The sequence below is a fragment of the Balaenoptera acutorostrata genome, chromosome 11 (assembly GCF_949987535.1).
Source record: "Balaenoptera acutorostrata chromosome 11, mBalAcu1.1, whole genome shotgun sequence".
Taxonomy (NCBI): Eukaryota; Metazoa; Chordata; class Mammalia; order Artiodactyla; family Balaenopteridae; genus Balaenoptera; species Balaenoptera acutorostrata.
Window position 1 is genome coordinate 21,218,817 of NC_080074.1, and position 26,184 is coordinate 21,245,000.

The window sequence follows — 26,184 nt, forward strand, 5'->3', positions numbered from 1 at the left end:
TCTGATTTCCCTTTTGACTTCTTTCACCCATGAGTTATTTAAAAATATATTATTTAGTTTTAAATATTTGTAAATTTTCCAGAGATGGTCTTATTGATGTCTAATTTAATTCCATTGTGGTCAAAGAATTAAGTCTTGTTTTATGTCCCCAGGTATGGTCTCTTGGTAATGTTCTGCGTGCACTTAAAAAACCGGGTATTCTACTGTTGGTGGTAAAGTGGTCTAAAAGATCAACTAAGTTAATTGCACTGTAATGTTTGTTCAGTTCTTCTAACCTCTACTGATTTTCTGTCTACTTGTTCTATTAATTATTGAAAAACGGGTATTGAAACCTCTGAGTATAATTATGGACTTGCCTATTTCTCTCAGCAGTTCTTGCTTCATGTAGGTTGAAGCTCTGTTATTAAGCGTATAAACATTATGTCCTCCAGATGAACTGACTCCTCCATCACTGTAAGGTGGCCTTCTTTATCCCTGGTAATAGTCTTTGCTCTGAAATCTATTTTGTCTGATATCAATATAGCCACTTCAGCTTTCTTATGGTTAGTGTGCTATATATATATTTTTGATCCTTTTACTTTTAACCTATTTGTGTCTTTAAAGAGTGTTTTTTTGCAGGCAGCAAAAAAATTAGGTCTTGCGTTTTAAATTTAATGTCAACTTCTGAATTTTGGACTGGGATTTTCAGACCATAATGCTTTGTGAATTATGAGGTGTTCAATCTCACTGGAAATCCTTTTGGATTGCTCTTTCTCTGGCCTTGGGTAGTTTCCTGATGTGTGTACTAATCGGTACTCTGCTAAATACTTGAGGTGGCCCTCTGCAGATCTTCAGGGTTCTCTGGGAAGCTCTCTGCTTTCTGGTACGTTGTCCTGTGAACTCTGGCTGCCTTGGTCTCCCTGGACTCTCAGCAACATCTCTTCAACTCAGGGAGTCTACCAGGTTCTGCCTGGATTCTTTTTCCCTGTGTTGCTGTCTAGAAACCATCTCACTGTAGTAAGCTGGGGCAATTGTAGGGCTCACCTCATTTGTTTTCTGTCCTCAGGCTTCCCTGTTCTTGACTGCCCAATGTTCAGTGTCTTGAAAATAGTTGTCTCATACATTTTTGTTTTTCCTTTTTTGATTGTTTCAGGTGGGAGAGCAAATCTTGTGCCTATTACTCCATCTTGGCCAGAAGTAGAAGTATAATGTTTTGATCTTTAAAGTTTCTTTCAGATCAAGAATGATACTACTTCCTAAAATGTACTTCAAAGAAGATGACTGGAAGTGGGTCTCTCAAGTGGCTTATAGATGAGTACTCTCCATGCTTTAGATCCTAATTAGAGTCCAGAGGCTTAGCCTAACTGGAAAATGGAACACGCACTGATTCACTTTTTATTGATGGAGGGTCAATTAATGTTTAGGTATTTTTAATCATGGTAACATGATTAAATGTATTTTAAGATGCTTTGACATTAACACTAAATGTCTAAGAAAAGCATCTGAAATACAAATATCCATAGGGCTTTATATTTTGTCTAGCACACAGGAGGCCCTCAGTAAATACCTTTGTAATGAATGAATAAATGATTATGTAGAAAGCTTTGATTTTCTGGAGCCTCTATCAAGAATTCTACATATATCATCAATAACTTTCAAATATCCTGGAATAATAGAAAAAATAAGATTCACGGGGACCTAATGAGACTTCTCATGATGAGCTTTGTAAATTTATGATAATTTATCACAGACCTGAAAAGTAAGAAAGTAGTTAATATTTAAAATCTATCACCTTACTAACTTCCCCTTTGAGCACCAGCTTTGAAAATATGACTTCATCTCAAGATTTATTTTATGCACTTATATTGTTAAATAAATCTTTGTTGATCTATTAATTACTCTATTTTGAAAATGGATTTCACTAGGTTTGATTTTCAGAGTTGTAATAAACTCAGAGTGAAATTGAAAAACTTACATAGTGGTAACCTTTGCTCCACTGAAATACCCTTATAAATCATGTTTACAAATAGTATTTTTGTATTATCTCTAATCAATGTTGGCTCATGCAAGATGCCACTTTCAGAAAGAGTTTCAGGCAGAAAATAACACAGGATAAACATTAATTCTATCAATAAATTAAATTTTCTTCTAACATGTTGTTTCTTTTATTTATGAAACCAAAGATGATAATGAAACATTGGGTCAACAGAGCATTTATAGTTCTACTCCGTATTTTTCAGCATAATGTCTGATCTTGGGTTAGTAATTTATTCTGAGATCGGTCATTTCTAATCAGATATTTTTTCAGTTCGTCATTACTGATTTTCAAAGCACTGGGGTTCTTGAAGAGAATTCTCCTTCTTTCATCAAATGAGAGAAACTTTTACAACGATCATTTCTTACTAGTAACAATACTACACTTCTCGTGTTTTTTCAAAACATTTAAAAATTATTGTCTTTCCCCCTTTTCTGTCTCCATCTTGACTAGTTGTAAAAATAGCCCACATTTTGAGATGCAAAAGTTAAGCACAATAATTGCTATATGACCTCACTGTACACAGTCTTTGATTGTGTAAGAATGCTGATGGTTAGACATTGATCATGTTTAAAAGATTTTCAATTCAGTTCAACAAGCACTCCTCCTATATGCCAGATACTGTGCTAGGCAATGATGGTACAAAGGTGAATAAGGCAACTTATTTAAAATTGAGGAGCTTATTATCTAGATTAGCAGTTTTTAGCTGCAGATTCTCAACACCCTAGTATGTTATAATGAGTTGTGAGGTGTGCTGGTATTATACTACCAATATTAGCGAAGGGACTGCTTTTAAAAATTATTTGCATGTTATGAAATAATCCAGAATAGCTACTGCCATAATCATTTCACTTCCACTCGTTTTCTAGCATGTTCCTGATATGATGTTAACCAAGAAAAGTATGATAAAAGTATGTATAGCACATCCTAAGTTTGTTAAAAAAAATCACGTGGACAAATGGGGTATAAAGATGAAAAGAGTAATTAATGTGATACTTAAGTTATTTGGTACACAAAAATGTCAACAGTGGTTCTCTTTAGTTGGTAGAATTTTCATAATGTCATTGAAAGTAAATAATTCAATATAATGAAAGAAGAGTTGTACGTGATTGTCAAATAGACACTGCAAAAATAATTGCCATTGGAATTCAGAAGAGGAAATCCTTGGAGCTAGAATGGCCATGGAGGACATTACTGGGGGGGGGGGGAGGGGGGGATGTGTCCCAAGGATGGATGACTGCTGCAGAGAATATGAGAACGTGCTAAGCTACAACCCCATCAAAGTCAAGAAAGCCCTAAATCAGGTTCAACTTAACCATACCCACCTACATTGACTCTCACTGAACATATGATTCCAGGTGTATTCAGATCTGGACTAGGTATCTGTTTCTCCCTATAGTATTTTAATTTATGCAGCTTGGGATCAAAGTAGTTTTTTGCAGCTTCGGCATACTAGTGACTCACACTTGCATTCAACTAAACCTCCCAAGTCTATCCCTCTTCATGATGTGTTGAGCAACATTTCTCCCACACGGTATCAGGGTAGCTGTTTCGCTGAGTTTGAGCGCAGCACTTTACATTTACAAACTATTAAATGCCATCTTTTGGATGTGGCTGAGATTTCCAGATCACTGAGATCTATTAGGATCTGACTCCAGTGACTAACATAATGCACCCTTCCAGCCTCCACCCCACCTGAAAGTCTGACGAGAAGACTGTTTAGGCTCTGTGCCAGTTATCAATTTATTGCCCCTTAGCTCCAAATACAGGTTCACTGCCTGCTTTGCAATAATGGAGCTGGACCTTGTAAATATTTCTCCTTTGCCAGGTGGTACAACGTTAAGCTTTGTCAGCAGAAGGCACTGGAGGGGCAATGGGGGAGGAAGGAGTTTGTCCTCCTGGTACTAGCATGCCCCTCCCAGTAGGCTTCTGCAGCTCATAGCTTCTGTGGGATCCAGCACCTGCAGTGCATGGGGGCCAGCAGCCCTGGCACCTCCTTAAGGGCGGGTGTCCCCCTGAACAGCTTCACAGAGTAATAACGCTGGTGCAACACCTCCCAATGAATGGCTTCCTTGGAACCCCTCCAGGCAGCTTCTCTCAGTACTTGAGATGGCAGGTTCGCAGACAGTCCTACTGGCACAGAACCCCCAGCAAACGGCTCTGCCACCTAGAGAACCACAGCTGTACCCTTTCCAACAAGGTCTACATTTCAGCTTTGTTGTGGGGAGTCTTTGTAGGGGTGGTGGCGGCTCCTAATATTTGCTATTCTTCTATTCTTTAGAGTTCTTCTTACCCTTTACTAGCCAATCCTCCATTAACTCCAAACCTCTGTCACAGTTGTTACTTATATTAACTTTCCCTGTTCAAATTCTGTGTGGCTTTTGTGTCCTGATGAGACCCTGACTGATATAGGTCATTCTTCAAAGTATTGATAAAAATCTCACTGGGACAGAGATACCCAAAACAAAGCCACCCAAATCCTCCTGATATATAGTAATCTGTTTAATAAGGAAGGATATTTGGTCATATATTATGGAAGGACTCTCAAACAAATGCCCCAAATATAATGAGTGGAGGTTATTTACTGGTGGAGCTGATTATTTGGAGGATTTACTTATGTGTGACAGCCCTGCTCTGCCCTTGCTGTTCCCTGTGCCTGGAACACCTGCTTCTCCATCTTCCCACACTGGCTCCCTCTTGTCATTCAGGTTTCAGTGCAGATTCAGCTTCTCAGAAATGCTTTCCCTGACCACTCCATCCATCTCGGCTTGAACTCACCCCCACCCCTTAGCAGTCTATCTCTGAAACATCATCCATTTCGATTTCCTCATGTTATGTATTGTATTTAATTCTTTACTGTCTGTTTTCAACTCCTTGAACCTATGCGTATCTCCCCAACACCTCACCCAGTACCTGGCATATAATGGGCGCTCCTTACATATTTGTTGAATTGAGAGCACTTCTCCATGATCTTAGATAAAGGAGATGCCATGTTATTTTTTAAAAAGCGATCTAAGGATTCTATTAAGATTTTACACTTCTCAGTTATCCATCAAGGGAGTATGCAGTTAGAGGCTTTATGAATGATGAGCATTTCTAGAACTGATATCAACTTAATAAAACCAAAGGAAAGAGTCTGTAGTCCCCCAAATCAGAGGTAGCTTGTTATACTAATATACTACTTACCAATTTTGTTTTTTCCTTCTTCATACTTTATTCTTTGTAAAATATGATGTACAATTCTACTTCTCGTGGCATTGTTGAAGAAAGTGTCTTTGTTGTGTATGATGAAGCTGCACACACATATTGAAAGCACAAGTTGAGGATTAATTGGAGGCAAGGGAGCTAATCTTTGATATAATTTGGTGTGACTTAGATAGAGGTGTCTTCCATTTGTCACAGAGAGGGTATGTCTGGAACAGCATGAGAGCACCCAGAGATCACACCAGAGGCAAGAGGCTCACAAATCTCAGCAGTTTGGTTCTCAGCCTCCTGAGAACATTCACACCATTATGTCAGGAAAGAGCTGGAGCTAAATGAAATTAAGTAACTTTCAACTAATACCGAGGCTAAGCCTCATATCTTGTTTTTTTTTTTTTTCTCAGTAAGGTCATTAGATAAATTCAACTACAAATTCATTTTGTTTTTATCTCCTTTTGTCGTCTACCTCATCCCCTCCCATGTCATTTTCAGGAATTTTAATATCTGAAACTGGTTTGGGTGAAAGACACAAGAGTTAGGTAATGAGCTCTGGCCTGGCTCAGGGGTGAGGTCAGAGGTGAGTCTCTAGAAATTGCCTCTCTTTGTTCCTTTCCCATGTTCCTCCTCTCCTGGAAGGGGCCCCCCTCTCTTCTAGAGCATGTACTTAAGATTGCTGCTCTCTCAGCCAAGGGCCCACCCAGCCTCCGCAGTTTCTCACAGGACTCATACACACACACACCCCCCACAACACTGAGTTCCCAGTAGGTGTTCCTACCCTACTGAGAGGTTTTCCAGGTAACAGATAGAGCTTCCAGGACCGTACAATGCAGCATGAAGTGGCCAGGTCTTCCCCTCCCAAGAACGTGTTAAATGGTAGAATATTAGAGATACTGGGAAAGTATAATTGCTCATAAATTATAAAGTTTATTAACTCAGCAGACTTTTATTTGGTACTTTGCATGAATTGGACACCATGTAAGGCTTATCAATGGTAGCAGCCATCGCCCTCAAAATCCAACTCAGAAGTCACCTTCCTCAGCAAGTCTCGCCACCCCTCCAACTGCACTTCTGCCACCCAAAGAGTTCAGTACTCTCTCCTCTCTCTCTATTAAAATTTCTTTTCCCAAGAAGATGAATTCTTAGGTGTTGCTCAGATCATTCAGAGATAAAACTGGCCTGGAGAAAGGGTGGTCCAAGCATGGGGTTTGGCTTGGGAATAGAAATGGGAATGTGAGTTTGGGGTAAAGGAGAAAAAGGCCAGAGAATATGAAGACAAAATGTAAGTCACATGGACCGATTTCTTGGAGAAGGACTTTCCTCTCATTTCTACTTCTCTTGTATTCTGTTATAGAATATTGGTCTCAGAAAAAAGTAATTTGACTTGGTGGAGGAGAGATAAATGCTATGTGGGTAAATGAGAAAGCTGCAGCATTTATATCTTCTCTAGGGTTCTCTGAAAACATTTTATGGCATCAAAGAGGAAGAGCAGAAAGCTAAGAGTTACATCAAATGCAGTTCCTTTTATTTTATCCTTCTCTGCTTTTTCACCTTATTTGAGACAGACCACTACACTTTAATACCAATAAAGATGTCATAAAGAAGTAGACAACAAATAAAAAAGCCCATTTTTGACTCACAATTTCAGATAACTGAAAGCTGATAAGCATGACCACACTTGACAAGACAATTCTGGGCTAAAAGCGCATGTCCCCCCTCCATTAAATGGTTTTCCGCTTCCTTCTTTTTTTGATAGCACCCCATTACATTTTGGGAGCTCATGTAACAGTTCTCTATAATAAGCACCACAGGTGAACTTCACAATTTTGTTTTCCTCATCTTTACATCTAGGTTGTACCTGGATCCTGGAGATTCTACAGTGGGAACAAATATATAGAACATGTGCTGCCAGGCACTATTCTAAGCTCCAGATATGGTAACTCATTCCATGCTTATAATAAGCCGGGAGGTCAGTACTGTATAACCCCATGTTACGGGTGAAGAACGAGAGAGGTTAAGTGATGCACCCAAGTCACTCAGTAAGGGTCAGAGCCAGGATCTGAACTCAGGCAGTCTGGCTCCAGAGGCTGTCATCTTATCCATGCCACTCACTTGCCTCCCTGGGGCAGAAACTTCTGACTCCTGGAGGTTGGCTCTCCTGGGGATCAGCCCAAGAGTTGCTCTGCTGGGAATGCTCTCCTTGTTTCTACTTATCCTTAGAGCCTCAGCTCAGGTCACATCTCCCTCCGGGGGTCTTCCCGGACTCCCCCACGCGCACCCTGAAGAGTAATGTGGTGCTACAAAAAGAGAGCAGAAAACCATTTCATGAAGGAGAGAGATGAAAGTTTAGCTTCAGCATCATGCCCACTTTCCCTTAAGACTTTGAAGTGAGACAGACCTTAGCCTGAACCCCAGCTTTGCCACTTACTGTGTGGTGTTGGGACTGTCCCTCAACTTCCCTGGGTCTTGGTTTCCTCATCTGTGAAATGGGATAGCACTGTAATCACTTTCATAGGGTTTCTGCAGAATTAGGTGAGATGAGGAGCACTGCTGAGCCTGAGTCTGGCATTTAATCAGCTCTCAGGGTTAGCTGTCACCATTGCTGTTGTTTCTATAACATTATATAGAACTTGTCTGCCCACATGACTGTCTTCTCTGTAAGAGCTTCTTCAGAGCAGGGACCGACCATGTGCATCTCTATTTCCAGTACTGGTATGGGGTTTGGCATATGATAAGCCCTTAAAGTTGGCTCAAATGAGAACAAATGAGATCTTCTGGAGAACCCCAGCTAACGTGGGGGCCTATGAGACTAAATCTCATCTCATTATACCTTGGACTCTATTTCTGCTTCCTGGAAATCTTTCTACCCACTCCATCGTTCCAGCTACCATATGAACTATTCTCTCCACGTTACTTGTCTAAGGATCTTCTTGTAGGGTGTGGAGCAATCTCATTTTCTCTGTCACTCCTTCAAACTGGAGGGCTAAGAGAAGGAACAGTGATGACTTCCTACATCACGGTTCTCAAGCTTTTCTTAGCCACTTACAAAACAACCCTCTTCAAATGAAATCACACACAAACACCATGTAAGTGGAGCTGTTTTGGGAAATGTAAACTTGGTGTTCAGTCTCTGAGGTATGAGGGTTCCACCCAGGCTTAGAAACTCAGCTCCACTTTCACACATTGCTGCTGGGCAGCAAACAAGTACAAATTGTATGAGGGCATCTTGACCAGGTCTATCAAAATTATTCATATAGCCTCATCACATCTCCTCTGATCTAGCAATTCCTCTCTGGAAATTTATTCTACAAGTATGCTCACCCATGTGCAAAGTGACAGATGTACAAGAATGTTCATTGTGGCATGGGTTATAATAGCAAACCTCTGGAAATGACCTACATAATTCATCAGCAGAGGAGCGGATAAACAAATAATGGTACAACTCTACAATGGAACACTGCAGCTGTAAAGAGATTAAGGATGCTCAGTGTAGATATAAAAAATCTCCAAGATACTACAGGGCAAAAATAAGGTTCAAAACAGTCATACAGCTATTTGTGTCCAAGAAGAAAACATATACATGTAAAGGAGTACATAGATATATGTGTTGACATGTATGTTTGCTGGTGTGTGCATAGAATGACTATCGAAGGATATATAAACACCTGGAAAGACTGCTTGCCTCTGGGAAGGACTAGGTGACTGGGAAGGTAGGAAGGAAACTTCACTGTACATACTTAAGACATTTTTATCATAAGTAAGTACTACCTATAAAAAAAACTGAAATATTAGAAAAAAGAAAATTTAAAGGGAAATGAAATTTCTGTTCTAGGTTGTTCTTACTTTCACCCTCAGTGGTGAGGAGGGGAATAAACTGCTGAATTGGTGGAGGATCAACTATATGATTAAGGCTCTAAACATCTATCTCCTTATCCTACCGCTTGGAGGAATTCTGTAACATGCCCAAAGTCATACAACCAGCAGGTGTTGAGAAAGGGTTAAAAAACCAAATGCCGGGCTTCCCTGGTGGCGCAGTGGTTGAGAATCCACCTGCCAATGCAGGGGACACGGGTTCGAGCTCTGGTCCAGGAAGATCCCACATGCCGCGGAGCAACCAAGCCCGTGCACCACAGCTAATGAGCCTGCGCTCTAGAGCCTGCGAGCCACAACAACAGAGCCCACATGCCACAACTACCGAAGCCCACGCGCCTAGAGCCCGTGCTCCGCAACAAGAGAAGTCACCACAATGAGAAGCCTGCGCACCACAACGAAGAGTAGCCCCCCACTCACTGCAACTAGAGAAAGCCCGCGTGCAGCAACAAAGACCCAACACAGCCAAAAATAAATAAATAAATAAATAATTTTAAAAAAATCCCCAAATGCCTTGCTCCAAATCTTCCCATTCTTTTGTAAAAGGAACTGCTGGAAGGTCTGCCTGTGTGTATGTGTGTGAAGGAGGCTTTCTGAATGCTTCCATCTTGCCCTATGAGGAAGGCCCTGCTCACTAAGTAATGGGCAAACCTGAGCCTGAAGCTCCCGCTGACCCCCTCCAGGACCTCTACCCTCCTGCCTTCCCTGGAGGAGAACAGCTCTTGGTTTTTACCTGGGAAGGCTCCGACCTCCTTTACTCGAGGAGGGATGAAATAGAAAAGGAAAACGCTGTGAAACTGAGGTTTAACTCCAGACCTCCCGGGGCTGTGGTTATTTGCTCTTTACTGATATGTTCTCCTGTGGCCAACTGTCCACGGCAGTGTTGAAAAGTATCACAATATGCTGGTTGTTTAGCAGGCATTCTGTTTGCTCTGTGCAAAGCACTGTGTGTGAGGGTGTTACACATGGAGGTGGGTGGAGGGAGGGAAGGGACGTGGATATTATATATGCATGTATTTTGATTAGGGGACTGCAAAAGTGGAAAGAAACCAGCTCCTTTCTTATATATTGATATTCGATAAAATGAGAAACACGCCAGCATTCAAGTGTGTGAACTGGGGAGAGGTGCTTGTTAGAGCCGGGTATAAAATCAGCTTATGAAGCGTGCCACTTTTAAAGCAGATAACAACTCATTTCTTTTTCCTAAACTTTTCTCTTAGGCCACAGCTATGAGGATAAGACTACACTGTCTTCACAATTACTTTAGTTTGAATTAGCTAGAGTCCAGTACCGTTGGATAAAAATTTCTAAGATAATGAAAATGTTCTATATCTGTGCTATCCAATATGGTAGCCACTGGTCATATGTATCTATTAAGCACCTGAACTGTGGCTAGTGTAACTGAGAACGTGAATTTTTACTTTAATTCAAACTGATTAAAATTTAAACAGCCACATGTGGCTGGGAGCTAACTGATATTGACAGTGCAGATAAACAATTGCCTAAACTGTGGACGACACTTTGAGCATGCAGGCAGAGCCTAATGATGGGGTCCTTATCTTGCATCCCCCTTTGACTACAGAAACTGGAGCAGGAAACTGGGCGAGGGGTGAGCATGCCCTCCAGGTCCATGTACAGGTTGCCTGAAGACCTGAATTCAAGTCCTGCTCTTCTACTTTAGCTATGTGGTTTGGGGGAGGTCACTGAGTCTCTCTGAGACATAGTAATCTGTCAGGAAAATGAGGGTCATAATGCCTTAACTGCCCAAGGATAGGGTTAGACAGTCACAAAGTGAGACAATAAATTATTGAGACAGATGACTAAACCTAGTTGGTAGGCAGTTGGATATAGTGTCCAATCATCTATTTGAGATCACATTTGTAGTCTAAGAGACAACTCAAACCGAACATGTCCCAGACAGAACTTTTGATCTGCACCCTTGTAAAAGAAAAACCTGCTTTCTCCCTGGTCTTTTCCATCTTAAAAAATGGCACTACTATGCACCCAATTTATCAAGTCACAAACTTGAAATTATCTTTGATCCTCTGTCTCTCATATCCGATATCCAATCAAGTTCTTTGGGTTCCTCTTCCCAAATGTTATCCTGAATCTGATCCTTTCTCATACTTCTTGCTTCAAAGCTGTTTCCAGGACTACTGCAATAGCCGCCTGACTATTCTAATTTCACTCTTTCTCCCTTTAGTTCATTCTCTATGAATCTGTGAGGCAATGATCTTTTAAAACATAAATAAAATCTTATCCCTCTTCTGCTTAAAGCTCTTCAATGACATCCCACCGATTTTTGAATAAAGCCCAAACACCTTTCCATGGTCTAAATGCTCATACATGGTCTGGTTCTTGCTTACACCAATGACTTCATCTCCTTTCTTCTTCCCCTTGGTCACTGTAAACCGGCAACATTGCCCTTTTTTCTGTTCTTGGAAAAAATCCAGCTTGTTATTGCCTAGGGCTTTTGCCCGTGCTGTTCCTAGATTTTTGCATCACTTGTTGGTCTCAACTTAAATGTCACGTCCTTACCATCCTAGCTAGGACTGTCACTCTCCTGCTCCACAAGTTACTCCCTCTCTGTTCTATTACCTTGTTTTATTTTCTTCTTAAGTTTTACTTTGAATTTTTTTTTTTTTTATTGAGGCAGGGGTGGGAAGAGATGTAGCTACATGTTCACTGTCTGCCCCCCTTCTCCTACAGAATGCAGGCAGGGCTTGGACTGCCTTGTTCCTTATTCTAGGGCCCGAGTGAATAATCAGACCGTGTGTTTTCCATACCTAGAGACCCACTGAATGTTGCAGAAATCGCCAGATTATATCACAGATAAATTTTACATTTTTCTCTAACTTAAAGATTCTGAATATCAGTTTTATTTTATAATTATGCTTTCTCCGTATGTGTTACTACTTTGGGGGAAATAAAGGCAATGAAGAGGTTTTTAAAAATTTGGTTTAATACCTACCTTATGAAATTTCTGAAATTGATAAACAAGTATCCTTCAAGATATGAAAATCTCCATGGTTTAAAACTTCAAGTGGAAACTTTCTCAAGAAGCATTTAACTACTTATAGATGGTGCTGTATAAGTATTTTAGATTTATAGCCACATTATTGACTTCTATAAATTTAAAAATCTAAGGCATATGACAAAGAAAGAAACAGAAACAGATTATTAATCAAGGCATGTTTCTTGGCCCTAGAGTACAGGGGCTCGAAGCACGTGTCCCACTGGTTTTCAGAACTGCTCTGCTTCTGCTGCTCTCCATTTTGAACAGAAGAAGCATCTATTGTAATTATCTGGGCCCATCTCTCCTCACGGTCTGTTGGAAACGTAAGGGGCAGTTAGTTTGTCTTTTATATTAACAGGTCTCTGGTCCAAGAAGAACTATACCTGAAGAGCTGCTTCCAAGGATTCTCATCCCCAATTGAACCTGATGTTGGAACAAAAGATCCTGGACTTTGAGCCTAATGTCATATTGGGATGAGAACTTTGGGGATCCTGAAATGGGAGAAATGTGAATAAAATACATGCCAGAGGGAAGACTGTGGTGGAATGCAAAAAATGGCCACAATTCCTCCCATTCCTATATACACATCCCGTTGTGATGTGAATTTCTTGCTTTTTCCATCAAGAGGTAGAGTCTATCTCTTCACCTCTTGAATCTGAGTATGTCTTGTGACTGGCTTTCATCAACAGAATGCAGAAGAAGTGATTTTTGTTGAGTTCTGAGCTGAGGCCCAAGCTCTGAGCACCCACTCCTGTCCACTTGGAACACTGGCCCATGACTGCCAGCATACAGAAGCCTGAGCTAGCCTCTCTGAAGATAAATGACCACGTCGAGAGAGAAACCCAGCCACAAGCTGGCAGCACCCACCAGACATGTAAGGGAGAGAATTTCAGACTGTCCAGCCTGGCTGAGCAAAGAGATGATTGCCACCACGTGTTGACTCCAACTGAAACCAGTGGAAGAACTGACCAGCTGATTCCAGCACAAACTGCTCAAACAAAAGAATCATGAGCAAATAAAACGTGTGCTGTTTTAAGCCAGTAAGTTTTACTGTTACATAGCAGTAGATGACCAACAGACCAGTCTTTCGTGATGGTTGAAATTGTACTATTTCATAATACAGAAAGAAAAGTGAAGGTTAATGCCTTAAAGATAAATATTTCAGGAAGCTTTCTTAATTAGACTTTTAAATAGAGACCTCCTTTTTTTTTTTTTAAACAAAGAGAAGCAAAGGTGATACAGTTAACCGTCACTTACATTACGTCCCCAAATTAGTGAAAATCTAAGTAGGAACAAAGCAACCAATTAATTTTTTATGCGACAAGACCTATTTTGATAGTTTTGGGGGCTTTAGGCAACTGCAGTGCAATAACTTTTTTATTTGGCTGCACCTCACAGCTTGTGGAATTTTAGTTCCCCGACCAGGGATGGAACCTGGGCCCTTGGCAGTGAGATCACGGAGTCCTAACTACTGGACCGCCAGGGAATTCCCCTAACTTCTTAAGTATACTTGTTATGAGTAAAAGGATGAGATGATTATCGAACTAAATATATAATATTCAGAGTCCTGACTGGTAAAAATTTTCAGGCCTCTTTTTAGGCAATAAGCTACTGGAATAAAAAGCAATGTGAGACATTTTTATTCCAATGGTCATTTTTAATTGTACTTCACAATCTCACCTTTTCTATTTGAATGTTAAATACAAATTAAGAAATACTTGCTCTTGAGACTTTCAGGTAAGGATGGAAAATTAAACACCTGTATTCAATTTTTCTCTCTCTCAAAACCCCATGAAAATAATAGCAATGTGTGTGTGTTTGTGTTTAAATAAAGGTGTAACACTCAAGGGACGGGGATAGCAGAAGAATATAGCAAGAAAATGTTGGAATGAGAAAAGTAGACCGACAAGTGGTAACAGAGTTAGGAGACTAGAAAAAGCTGAATACTAAATCAGCTCTGGGGAGAACCAAGACGAATTATATTTATGCTACAAAATCTCATAAAATAGTAGAACTGGGGCACCAGTGACCTCTAGAAGTGGGCTGAAGGGTATGCTAAAATAAGTACGGGCTGAAAGCTGTTTAGGAAGAAGTCAGATCCCCAGATCCTCACTTGTACTCTAACAGAGTACTGGAGGTTTTTTTTGATAGGGTAATATAGTCTCTGAACTGAGACATCAGGCATGGTTAGGAGTAGGGGTACCATAGTGAACTCTGGAGGATCAAGTGAATATTTGCATCCTGGAAGCTGAGACTCCCAGCTATCTTCATCCATTTAGGCTCTATAACACTGGCAGCCAGGCCTTGACTTTTCAGGCAGAAGACTGGCAGAGACCTCTCTGGGGAATCCGACCAGCCTAAGATGAAAAATCTAAAGTGACATCGGAGACTCCAAAATAAAACTACCCAGCCACAAAGCCCACAGTTGACAGGCCCCACCTTATACTCTAAACTTCTTCTCAAGTTTTGCATTTCCTATTCTTAAATATGGACAGCCAGCCAAAGATTACTACATATCTGAAGAAATCTATTAACATAAAAGATAGAGAAAAATGCAAAGAGACAAAAACAATCAGAAAGAAATACGTTAGAGGAAATTAGGCTATGTAGAGTGATGAAATATTTAAAAAATCATTATGAATAGGCCATATATGACAAGCCCACAACTGACATCACACTCAATGATGAAAAGCTGAAAGCTTTTCTTCTAATATCAGGAACAAGACAAGAGGCCAACTGTTGTAACTTTTATTCACATACTATTGGATGTTCACTAAACATATTGTGATAATCATTTTATGATGTATGTAAGTCAAATCATTATTCTGTACACCTTAACCTTATACAGTGCTGTATGTCAATTACATCTCAATAAAAATGGGAGGAAAAAAGACAACCCCCTCTTTCCCCCCCCAAACTCCATAGTATTAGAAGTCCTAGGCAGAGCAATTAGCCAAGAAAAAGAAATAAAAGGCATTCAAATTGGAAAGGAAGAAGTAAAACTGTCACTATTTGCAGATGACATGATATTATTTATAGAAAACCTTAAATTCTCCACTAAAAAACTGTCAGAACTAACAAATGCAGTAAAGTTATAGGATACAAAATCAATATACAAAAACCTGTTGCATTTCTATACACTAATAATGAACTCTCAGAAAGAGAAATTAAAAAACAATCTCATTTATAATTGCATCAAAGAGAATAAAATACCTAGAAATATATTTAACCAAGGACGTGAAAGACCTGTACACTGAAAACTGTAAGACATTGATGAAAGAAATTGAAGAAGACACAAATGGAAAGATATTCCATGCTCATAGGCTGGAAAAATTAATATTGTTAAAATGTCCATACTACCCAAAGCAATCTATAGATTCAATGTAGTCCCTCTCAAAATTCCAATGGCATTTTTCACAGAGATAGAAAAAAAAATCTTAAAATTTGTATGAATTACAAAAGACCCTGAATAGCCAAAGCAATCTTGAGAAAAAACAAAGCTGGAGGTATCACATGCCTTGATTTCAAACTATATTACAAAGCTGCAGTAATCAAAACAATACGGTACTGGCATAAAAGCAGACACAAAGATCAATGGGACAGAACTGAGAGTCCAGAAATAAACCCACACACATATGGTCAATTAATTTATGACAAAGGAGCCAACAACATACAATGGGGAAAGGACAGCCTCTTCCATAAATGGTGTTGGGAAAACTGGAGAGCCACATGCAAAAGTATGAAACTGGACCACTATCTTACACTATACATAAAAATTAACTCAAAATGGATTAAAGAGTTGAATGTAAGACCTGAGGCCATAAAACTCCTAGAAGAAAATATAAGCAGTAAGCTCCCTGACATTGGTTTTGGTGATGATTTATTTGGATTTGACACCAAAAGCAAAGGCAACAAAAACAAAACTAAACAAGTGGTACTACATCAAACTAAAAAGCTTCTGCACAGAGAAGGAAGCCATCAACAAAATGAAAAGGCAACCTACGGAACGGGAGAAAATATTTGTAAATCATATACCTGATAAGGGATTAATATCTGAAATATATAAAGAACTCATACAACTCAATAGCAAAAAAACCAAAAAACAAACAAAAAAACAATCTGATATAAAAAATGGGCAGAGGATCTGAATAGACATTTTTCTAAAGAAGACATACAGATGACCAACATGAAAAGATGCTCAACATCACTAATCATCAGAGAAAATAAAATCAAAACCACAATGAGATACCATCTCAGACCTACTGGAATGGCTATTATCAAAAAGACAAGAAACACGTGTTGGTGAGGATGTGGAAAAAAGGGAGTCCTTTTGCACTGCTGGTGGGATTTTAAACTGGTACAGCCACTATTGAAAACAGCATAGCCGTTCCTCAAAAAATTAAAAATAGAACTACCATACACCATATGATGCAGCAATTCCACTTCTGGGTATTTATCTGAAGGAAATGAACATACTAACTTGAAAAGATATATGTGGCCCCATATTTATTACAGTATTATTTATAATAGCCAAGATATGAAAGCAACCTGTGTCCATCAATAAATGAATAATAAAGAAAATGTGGTGTTGTATATATATAACTCAGACATTAAAAAGAAGGAAATCTTGCCATGTGATGACATGGATGAACACCGAGGGCATTATGCTAAGTGAAGTAAGTTAGAGGAAGACAGACCAATAAACTATGATCTTGCTTATACGTGGAATCTGAAAAAGAAAACAAGCTCCTAGAGTTGGAGAACAAATGAACAAACTGGTGGTTACTGAGGGTGGGGGTGGACAAAGTTGGTGAAGGGGATCAAAGGGTACAAACTTGCACCTATACAATAAATAAGTTATGGGGAAGTAATGTACAGCATGGTGTCTTTAGTTAATAATACTGTATTGCATATTTGAAAGTTGCTAAGGGTAAATCTTAAAAGTTATCACAAGAAAAAAAATTGGTAACTACGTATGGTGATGGATGTTAACTAGACTTATTGTGGTGATCATTTTGCAGTATATACAAATAATCATTATACTGTACACCTGAATCTACTGTGTTATATGTCAATTATACCTCAATTTAAAAATTCATTATGTTCAGAGAGTTAAGAAGATAATGCAATTGTGAAAAAAGCTCAAAATATGATCTTAAAAAGCTAGAACCTTATGAGAATAAAATAGTCCTTTGAAACTAAAACAAAATGAGAGCAGAAATTAAAGCTCAATAGAAGAATTCGAAAATAAGTTGTAGAAATTTCCCAGGGCAAAAAGGTATAGATAACAAATGGAGAGGAAAGATAAGGATGTGAGAGTCTCAGCTCACAAAGTCCAATATCTGAAAAATAAGAATTCTAGAAGGAGAAGAAGAACAACTTAACCACAAAATTCAAGAATTATTCAAGAAAATTTCTGTGAACTGAAAGAGTAGTCAAGTTGAAAGGGACCGGTACAATAGATGACTGCAGAGCCACATCAAGATACATAACTATGATATTTCAGAACACGGGAGACAAAGAAATGATCGTACAAGCTTCCATAGAGGAGAAAACAAGTTACATAGAGGGAATTAGGAACTGGAATGTTTTTGAAGTTCTCAGTGGCAATATTGAGTTTTAGAATCAAAGGATCAAGACTTTAAAAATTCTAAGGGAAAAGGATTTCTATACCTAGTCAAACTATCATTACAAATGAAGTATAACAACTATGTGTATTCGTTTGCTACAGCTGCCATAACAAAGTGCAATGGATTGGGTAGGTTAGACAATAGAAATTTATTTTCTCACAATTCAGAAGGAAGAAGCTGCCTCATGGATAGATAGAATACTTTTTATGAACCCAAGAACTCTTATAATAGCATCTACTTTATTGGTTCAAGGTAGAACAAACCTGGGTTAGAGTCTTGGTTCTGCCAAGTACTAACTATTTGAATTTTAAAAAGTAACTTCTCTAAGCCTCAGTATCCTGATCTTTCAAATGGGTCAACAATAATACCCACTTCAGAGAGAGGTTTGAAGATTAGGAGGTGTTGCCTGCAGTGTACTCATGCACACACTGTGCTCATAAATGGTAGGTTTATGATATTATTAGCTCTCTCTTTGCCACTTTTTATAAAGATGACTGATCCTCAAAGTTCTAACACGCCCTGATAAATAAGTACCTGCTATTTTGAAATCAAGTATTAAAAAGTCTTTATTTTAATAAAATATTTTCAGATACACAAAAATGCTGTATTCCTAAAAATACAGCATTAGATTGTATGTTTAAAAACTTTACAGAAATGGTATCATGCTCTACACATTCTTCTGCAACTTACTTTCCTTGTGCAACCATGTGAGTTTCATTCATGTTGACAAAAGGAGCTCTAGTCCAATCATATTTCCTGCTGCTTAGAAGTCTATTGTATGAGGACACTACAGTTTGTTGGTTCACTTTCCTGCTGGCAGATATTTAGGCTATTTCTGATGTTTTATTATTATAAACAATGCTGCAAAATGCACATGAGCAAGTGTTTCTCAAAGAAGAACATATCTAAGAGCGGCATTTCTGGTATGTTCATTTGGACAGGTTTTAAGAAAGAAGCAACAGACAAACTTGGGAGTCTCATCCGCATGTCACATCAGGACATGATTAGCGGTGAGGTGTGTCATAATTAATTTGACACTAGTAACAGTTAAAGTGCTTAAATTTGGGAACGGAATATATGGGAGTAAATTGATGTTATTATAAAGGTACCTCAAATCCATTCTAATTATTTTTTAAAACCAATGTACTGTTTAGAGAAACAGTAAAGCACAAAGGAATGTGTTGCATAAGTAACCATTCCCGTGTGTCATGGTAGAAAAAGGTTGGAGAATCATTGCTTGAATCAAATATTTTTAAAATGTCAGTCACCTAACACGAGAATATGCATTCACTTGGCTTATTGTTAAGACATGGTAGGCCAAACGGTATCTCTGATGTTGGCCAGGTATACACAGAACCAAGCAAACTAGGGAGATGGACAGTTATCTGGATAATTCTGCAGGAAGAGGAGGTGGCAGGAGGAGCAAAGGATGGAGGAAAGAAGAAGAGAGAAAAAAGTGATATCCTGGAGTTAGTAACAATTCAGGCCAATCCTATACTATCTCCATCTTTAGTGAGAAAGTTCACATATATCAAAATTATCTATTTATATATCAGGTACATATATTATTAACAATAACAGACAAATTTATTGAACATTTATCATATGTACTTAAATACTGTGTTGCTACTTTTTACAATATTACATGGGTATTATTATTATTCCCAATTTATGAGTAAAGAAATTGAAGCTTAGAATCATACAGCTTGTAATTTGCAGAGCTGGGATTTGGGGTCCGGGACCCAAAAACTCCAGAGCCTCTGGGAGCTCAACTGTTAACCCTTAAGAACAAAAAATGTGACTCATTCATCTTTGTCCAGCCCTACACAGTGCCTGTCAGAGAAATGGTGCTTGACGCTGACTGAATTGAAATGGATATTCAGAATGGAAACATGAAAGCACTGCAATATTTAAATTTATTAGAGATCACTTTTATCTGCCACTCAAGTGAGCCAGAATGAAGAGGAAATAATTTTTAAAAAAATCTGTACACACAAGTTTGGAAACATAAGTGATTTCTTAATTAATCCTCAGACCAGAAAAATCCAATTTAGGATAACCCAGGCCTTAGTTTTCTACTAATTAGGGTGCTAACTGTCATTCGGTCAATAGTAAGGTTTCTCCTGAATTATCTAAGTAATTGTCACTGTGTAAATTAATCATTCAGTGACTCATCCATGGCTATTGTCTTAGTTTGGTCTTGGTCATGGGTCTTGTTTTTATATTCTCTTATTGGAGCTGAGTAGGTCCGAGTGCTGACCAAAGGGACAGATCTGTCTACTTTCCTGCAGTTTATTTTAGTTGTTGTGATCAGCAAAGGCCTAGAAATTACGTCAAGCATCTACAAAACTGGGAATTTGATAAAAATTTATCTTCCTTAATCTTTGTCTTTTTTTTTTTTTTTGACCATTTTTCCCCCCTCTACCATCTTAGTGGCAACCTCTATCTATTCCTGCTACAGCGACAGTACCCCCTCTAGGGCTCTTCCTTCCTCCCCTTGTTTTTAACTCTCTAGAAAAGATCTGATAAACTTATTCATAATGGGGTATAAAGGAAAAATAACATTAAAAATTTCATTTTTCCCAGGAACATTTTTATTTTAAATGCAGATGACTTTAGCCAAAGGATTAAAGTTCATACTGTAAAATTCCAGGTATTAGGGAGTGTACTGCTTACTAAGTTATCTCTTAGCTTCCCTCTTCTATATTCTCTATGTGCTGGAGCAGGGACCCTGCCAACGACAATTCTATTTGCATCTGGCTCTCTGATATGTTCTGCCAGTAGGGGGCACTGGAAGGGGAAAAAATGGAGGCAAGGGGACTCGGTCTTTCCAGTTTGCCTGTTCTCCTTGTCGATGTCACCCCAGCAGTGATTCTTCAACCTCATCGTGACAATTGGTTCCAGTTTTCATCTTTTAAAAAATACCCCAACCTAGACTCACTGCATTGTCCCATACCCCAGAGGTACCAGCCAGGGCAACATCTCCTCAGAGGTATAGCGCCCAGCTCCAGGGCTCCTCCTCTGAGCTTCTAAAGGTTCCGAAAACCCCACCCTCTTCCTTCTGTTCCTCTGGCCCTTGGAGCAGTAGCTGCTTCACTTCCTGAAGTTATTTTCTGTGTGGCCTCAATGCTCCCTGGGTGACATGTTAGTTCTCTGATATCTACCTCATCAGTTCCCTGCCTTAACCTCTGTTAAACTAACTGCTGAGTTTCAGTTTTCCTGAATGGAGCCTGAGTGATACAGGACGGTAGAGAAGGAAACAGGTCAGGGGAAGAGGCTGACTCCTTCTCTTAGAAATCACATACCACATAAGCAGACATCTACCTGTCCTGTTTGTTAATCTGAAAGAAATACCACCATGGTATACTATGCATAAAACAGATAAACAACAAGGATGTACTACTGTATAGCACTGGGAATTATAGCCATGATCTTGGAATAACTTTTAATGAAGTATAATCTGCAAAATACTGAATCACTATTCTGTACACATGGAATATAATTCTGTAAATCAACTATACTTCAATTTTAAAAAAAGAAAAAAAAAAGATGGTCTATGAAGTTGAATTTTGAAATCTTCCAATCGCATGTCTGATTTCTGTCCCACAGAGTTTCTCTCTCTTCTGCCCGAGTCTTTGCTAACTTTCATGGAAACTTCCTCTCCTAAAAAACTAAAAGGTTTCTAAAACAAAACAAAACAAAACAGCATAAGACATCATCTGAGCCCTGAAAGAGCTCACAGACTACTGTGTTATATAAATGTGACGGGACAAAAAAAAAATACTAACGTGGGTCATTCCTAGGTAAATTGCATTGTTTTTCCTAATTGGCTGCTTTTCTTTGTGAGGATTATATATCCCTACCCATTATCAAGGACCTACAGCCCTCTTCTCTGGGGAGAAATGTAATTCCTCTCCCTATTACCATGCTTGGCTGTGAGACTTGTTTGGCTGATGGAATATGAGCAGAAATTTTAAAAGCCACCGTGTGGCTCGACAATTACTTTTTTTTTCTGCCATGAGGATGCATGCCTTACATACCAAATGAAGTTAAGTCAGAAAGAGCAAGACAAATTCCATACGATATCACTTATATGTGAAATCTAAAATATGACACAAATGAACCTATCTACGAAACAGAAACAGACTCACAAACATGGAGAACAGACTTGTGGCTGCCAAGGGGGAGGGGAGGGGAGTGGAGGGAGGGATGGGCTGGGAGTTTGGGATTAGTAGATGCAAACTATTATATATATATTGCAGAATGGATAAACAACAAAGTCTTACTATATAGTATGGGGAACTATATTCAATATCCTGAGAAAAACCATAATGGAAGAGAATATAAAAAAGAATGTATATGTATGTATAACTGAGTCACTTTGCTGTACAGCAGAAATTAACACAACATTGTAAATCAACTCTACTTCAATTAAAAAGAGAGAGAGAATGCGTGCCTTGGGCACAGGTTGCTTCTTCAGGCAAGATCTCATAAGAAAGAAGACCTGTGAAGAAGAGCCTCAGTTGGCCCACAGCTAATGTGTTAGGTGAGCAAGAAATAAGCCAGACACTGAGATTTGAGGGTTGTTTGTTACTGCAGCAGAATGTAGCATAATCTGACTGGCACAGTCTCTAACCGAACAAAGACAATCCTGTAATTTATGGTCTAATTTACCCTCTGCTGAAAAGGATGGATTTTTCCCCCCCCTGGTGGAGAAGCTATGTCAGTCCTCATAAGAAAGTGATGGGAGAGAGCAGTGAGGCTTGTGTGGAGGAGAGGAACAATAAAGGAAGAGGAAAGAAAAACTGTGAAGGCTGGGGTGAAGGAGGAATGGGTTTGTCGGGGGAGAAAAAGGGCAACACCCGAGTACAGGATGGTATGAAGGAAGGAGAATGATGAGTAGTTTCTGAGGACCACGTACTTGGCTTCTCTTTGTGTCCTTTGAGAAACTCGAGTAAAGACTGGAACTCCCTCCTAATTACTTTTGGCTGCTGCATTGAGCTTTGTGCCACACACAGACGTGGATGGAAACAAATAATTGTATATCATCAGTGCCATAATCACAACATTTACAAAGGCTAATGGGCCCAGAAGTCTAATGCCGTCTGCATGAGGCATAAGAGGTCTTGTAAAGACAGCGGTATCTGGACTAGCTCCCGGGGGAGGAAGGGCTTTCACCAGACAATGAGCGGAATGAGAGCCCACCTGAGGACGCGGGAGCATCCGTCACGAGGCATTCAGGTGACCCCCGCCACCACGTGGTAGGATCATCCAGCCCGGGAGGCTAGGTGGGAGGGGAGAGGCTGGGGAAGCTGCTTTAGGTGCCATGCGAAGGAGTTTGAACTTGATCTCAAAGGACGCAGGGGATCTTTGAAAGCTCTTGAGCAAGGAAGCAATGCGGCCACATGAGGCAGTGCGTGGAATTCCCTGCCGAGGGTGCCCGGCTAAGGAGCTGAGGAAAGGGAGGAATCCGGCCCAGGCTCTGCTAGCCAGTCTGTGGGCTGTGGATTCTGGAGGAAGGGAATTGTTCAAATTGCTGTATGGGCTGGTGACCAGAGCCTGGCCAATGACCTGTGACATGAGTGTGGTGAACAGACTGGGGAGTGGGGAGAGACAGAGGAAGTGAGGAGACTTATAACAGTTCACCCAAGAGGTGGTGGCCAGTTCAACCAAGGCAGTGGCAGTGAGGTCAGAAAGGAGGAACTAGGACCGAAAGGATCTGGTGGTGATGGTGGGCGGTGAGGAAGGCGGTCACCGTGCAGCGGGGATAGCGTTAAATCAGGAGCGGGAAACACAAAACGGATGGTGTGGGTGCCGTGAGGACAGTGGGAAATGAGAAGAATGCGGTGCACCCCCGGGATAAAGACACTTCTAAGACGTGGTCCTGAATCAGCCGTCATCTGAATAAAGCACTATTCACAAAGGCCACAGGTTTAACTTCTATCCCCTCCTTAGTGCCACTCTTAATGGTAAGCAGTACCTTGCCCAGGCCCAGGACCTCACAGGGCTCATACGTGGGCCACCCCCAGCTGACCGCTCCTCACGAGGTGAGCTGTTGGCAAGGCCAAGGGCGTGTGCCCACCGGAGCTCGCCCCCACAGCGCCAAGCCCACTTCCAGGTCTTTGTGGGCCTCTTGAAGACACCGCTCTTACTGATGGTAGCCAAGCAGGGGTTGTGGATGGCGCCTGGACGGGGGGCTGGGGTATCCACGTGTATGAGTCTGAGCAGCCCAGTGGGGGATGGAACCATGGGTGGGAAGAGAAGAGGGCAGGCCAGGGGGCAGCAGGGGTGCTGCTTCTCGCCCCCAGCAGGGGAATGGACCTCTGAGGAGCCTGAGCACTTGGACTTCCAGGTCTCTATGCAGCTGTATTTGTCGAGGTAGGAGAGACGGTGTTGTACTTAATTGTTAACATCATTTATTACTTTTAATTGTTGAGACACACGGTCTATAGGGTTCATTTGTACTCTTGCCTGAGGCCTTACAATTGTTACCGGCAGGCCTGCCCTTCCCTTCGATTCAAGACTAGTGATTTAAAAGAGGTGAATCTATTGTCTTTCACCCCCAAACCCTAATGAAGATAAATGAGAGCCAGGGTGTGAGCGCACCGGCAGAGCAGGTAAGACTGAGTTCGTGGAATCTGACTGTTCAGGAAAGAGGGTTTCCTGCTTCTGCCAGCTGTGTAACTCAGATAACTGACTTACTCTCTCTGTTCCATTTCTCCACCTCTAAATGGAAATCACAATACTATATATCAGGCTCATGGGTAGCCCGATGGCTAGTAAGTGCTTGGTAAATGCTAGCTATGGCATCATGGAAGGAGCAGGAGTTTGACATCAGGCAGATTGGGGTTCTAACCCCAAAGTCTGCTTGTTACTATGTAGCCCTGGGTAAACTGTTTAATTCTCGGAGCCTGGGTTCCATCTCTGTAAAGTGAGGATCATAAAATTACGTTGCAGTGTTGCTGCAAAGGTCAAAGGACACAATGAATGAAGAACACGTGGCACAGAGCCTGGTGCAGGTACCTACCAGGCACAATGGTCTCCTCCCCTTCTGACCACTACTGTTCCACGTGACATCATGCACAGTGTCATGACATCATACACAATCCACCCACAGGTGCTGTCCCAGTGCCCTCCCTTCCCCTTTAAGTTAACCCTTCTTTATTTTATTGTACCTAAATTTGGCAAGTCTTCCCTCTTCCCATAGCTGCTCTAAATTGCCTTTTACCACTTTGATGAGTCAAACAGCCTCTTGCCTGTCAAATTTGACATGCTCGAGTTAAAATTTTAAATAAATATGTACATATGTATAAATATACATATGAACACATAGTAACATATATATTACCCTACTATAGTACAATACTTGCCACATAATAATACAAAAGCATTTGTTAAATGAATAAGTTGATAAATGTTAAAGAACTATTTACAGATGGATAAACGGCAATAAAAGAGTTCTAAGGGACTATCCAAAGTTGGTCCCACAAATACTAAGAGAACACAGCTAACTAACCACTGGATCTCCCGACACCCAAAGGTACACTTTTCCCACATGACGAGGTGCCCTCTTTGTGCCTTAAAACTGGAGTCACTAAGTTATGTGCTACCTAAAAGGGGCCACAGCATCAAGAAGCGCAAATCTCAGGCTATGCAGCTTGTTTCACTCTCATCTCAGTTTAAAACTTTCCAGGAAGGAGATCTGTTTCCCCTGGCTCTATGCATCAATACCAACAACCTGCATATTGAGGAGCCTAATGCAGAATACGTGTCTGTAATACAACAAGTGTTCAGAGACAGCTGTTAAGTCATGGGGGCACTAAAAGAACATTAATCCTACCGAAATCAATCTCAGTCTCTCTTTGCCTAAAGGACTCTCTCAAGATTTCAGATCAATGATAACAACACAAAACCTCCAAACACTGAAAAGAAAATACAGTAAAAGGCACACGCTAGAAAAATCAGTATCTTTAGATAGCTAGGCTGAGAGGGTTTAGAAGACAAATATGCACATGTTATTGATAAATGTGAAATGGTAATACAGCCTGGCTTAGTTCAGGCTGCTATAACAAACTACCATGATCAAGTTCCAGTGAGGGCCCTCTTGCAGGCTGCAGACTTCTCACTGTATACCCACCTGGTGGAAAGATGGTGAGCTAGATCTCTGAAGAGCACAAATCCCCTTCATTGGGGCATCATGACCTAATCACCTCCCAAAGGCCCCACCTCCTAATACCATCGCCTTGGGGATTAGATTTCAACGTGTACACTTTGGGGGACACAAACATTCAGTCCATATCTGGAACGTTGAGTAGAATTTAGTTTAAAGGTAATGCTATTCCAGTTCGGGTCAGATATTTACCATTGCAAAAATCACTGTTTGTACCTCAAACCTTCCCTTTATACACCAACTGCAAGTCTTTAGAGATTCTCCCAAGGATTCTCACTGTACTCCT

The 26,184-nt window shown here is 40.3% G+C and overlaps 1 protein-coding gene across 12 annotated transcripts in view; it reads right to left on the reverse strand.

The window, feature by feature from the left end:
- Positions 1–26,184, reverse strand: part of ANO4 (anoctamin 4) — a 450,211-nt gene that overhangs the window by 103,759 nt on the left and 320,268 nt on the right. For all 12 annotated transcript variants that reach the window (XM_057556948.1, XM_057556947.1, XM_057556949.1 and 9 more), the window contains one exon: positions 5,201–5,307. In XM_057556948.1, the coding sequence (XP_057412931.1) occupies positions 5,201–5,307 (107 nt within the window). The remainder of the gene's footprint in view (positions 1–5,200; positions 5,308–26,184) is intronic.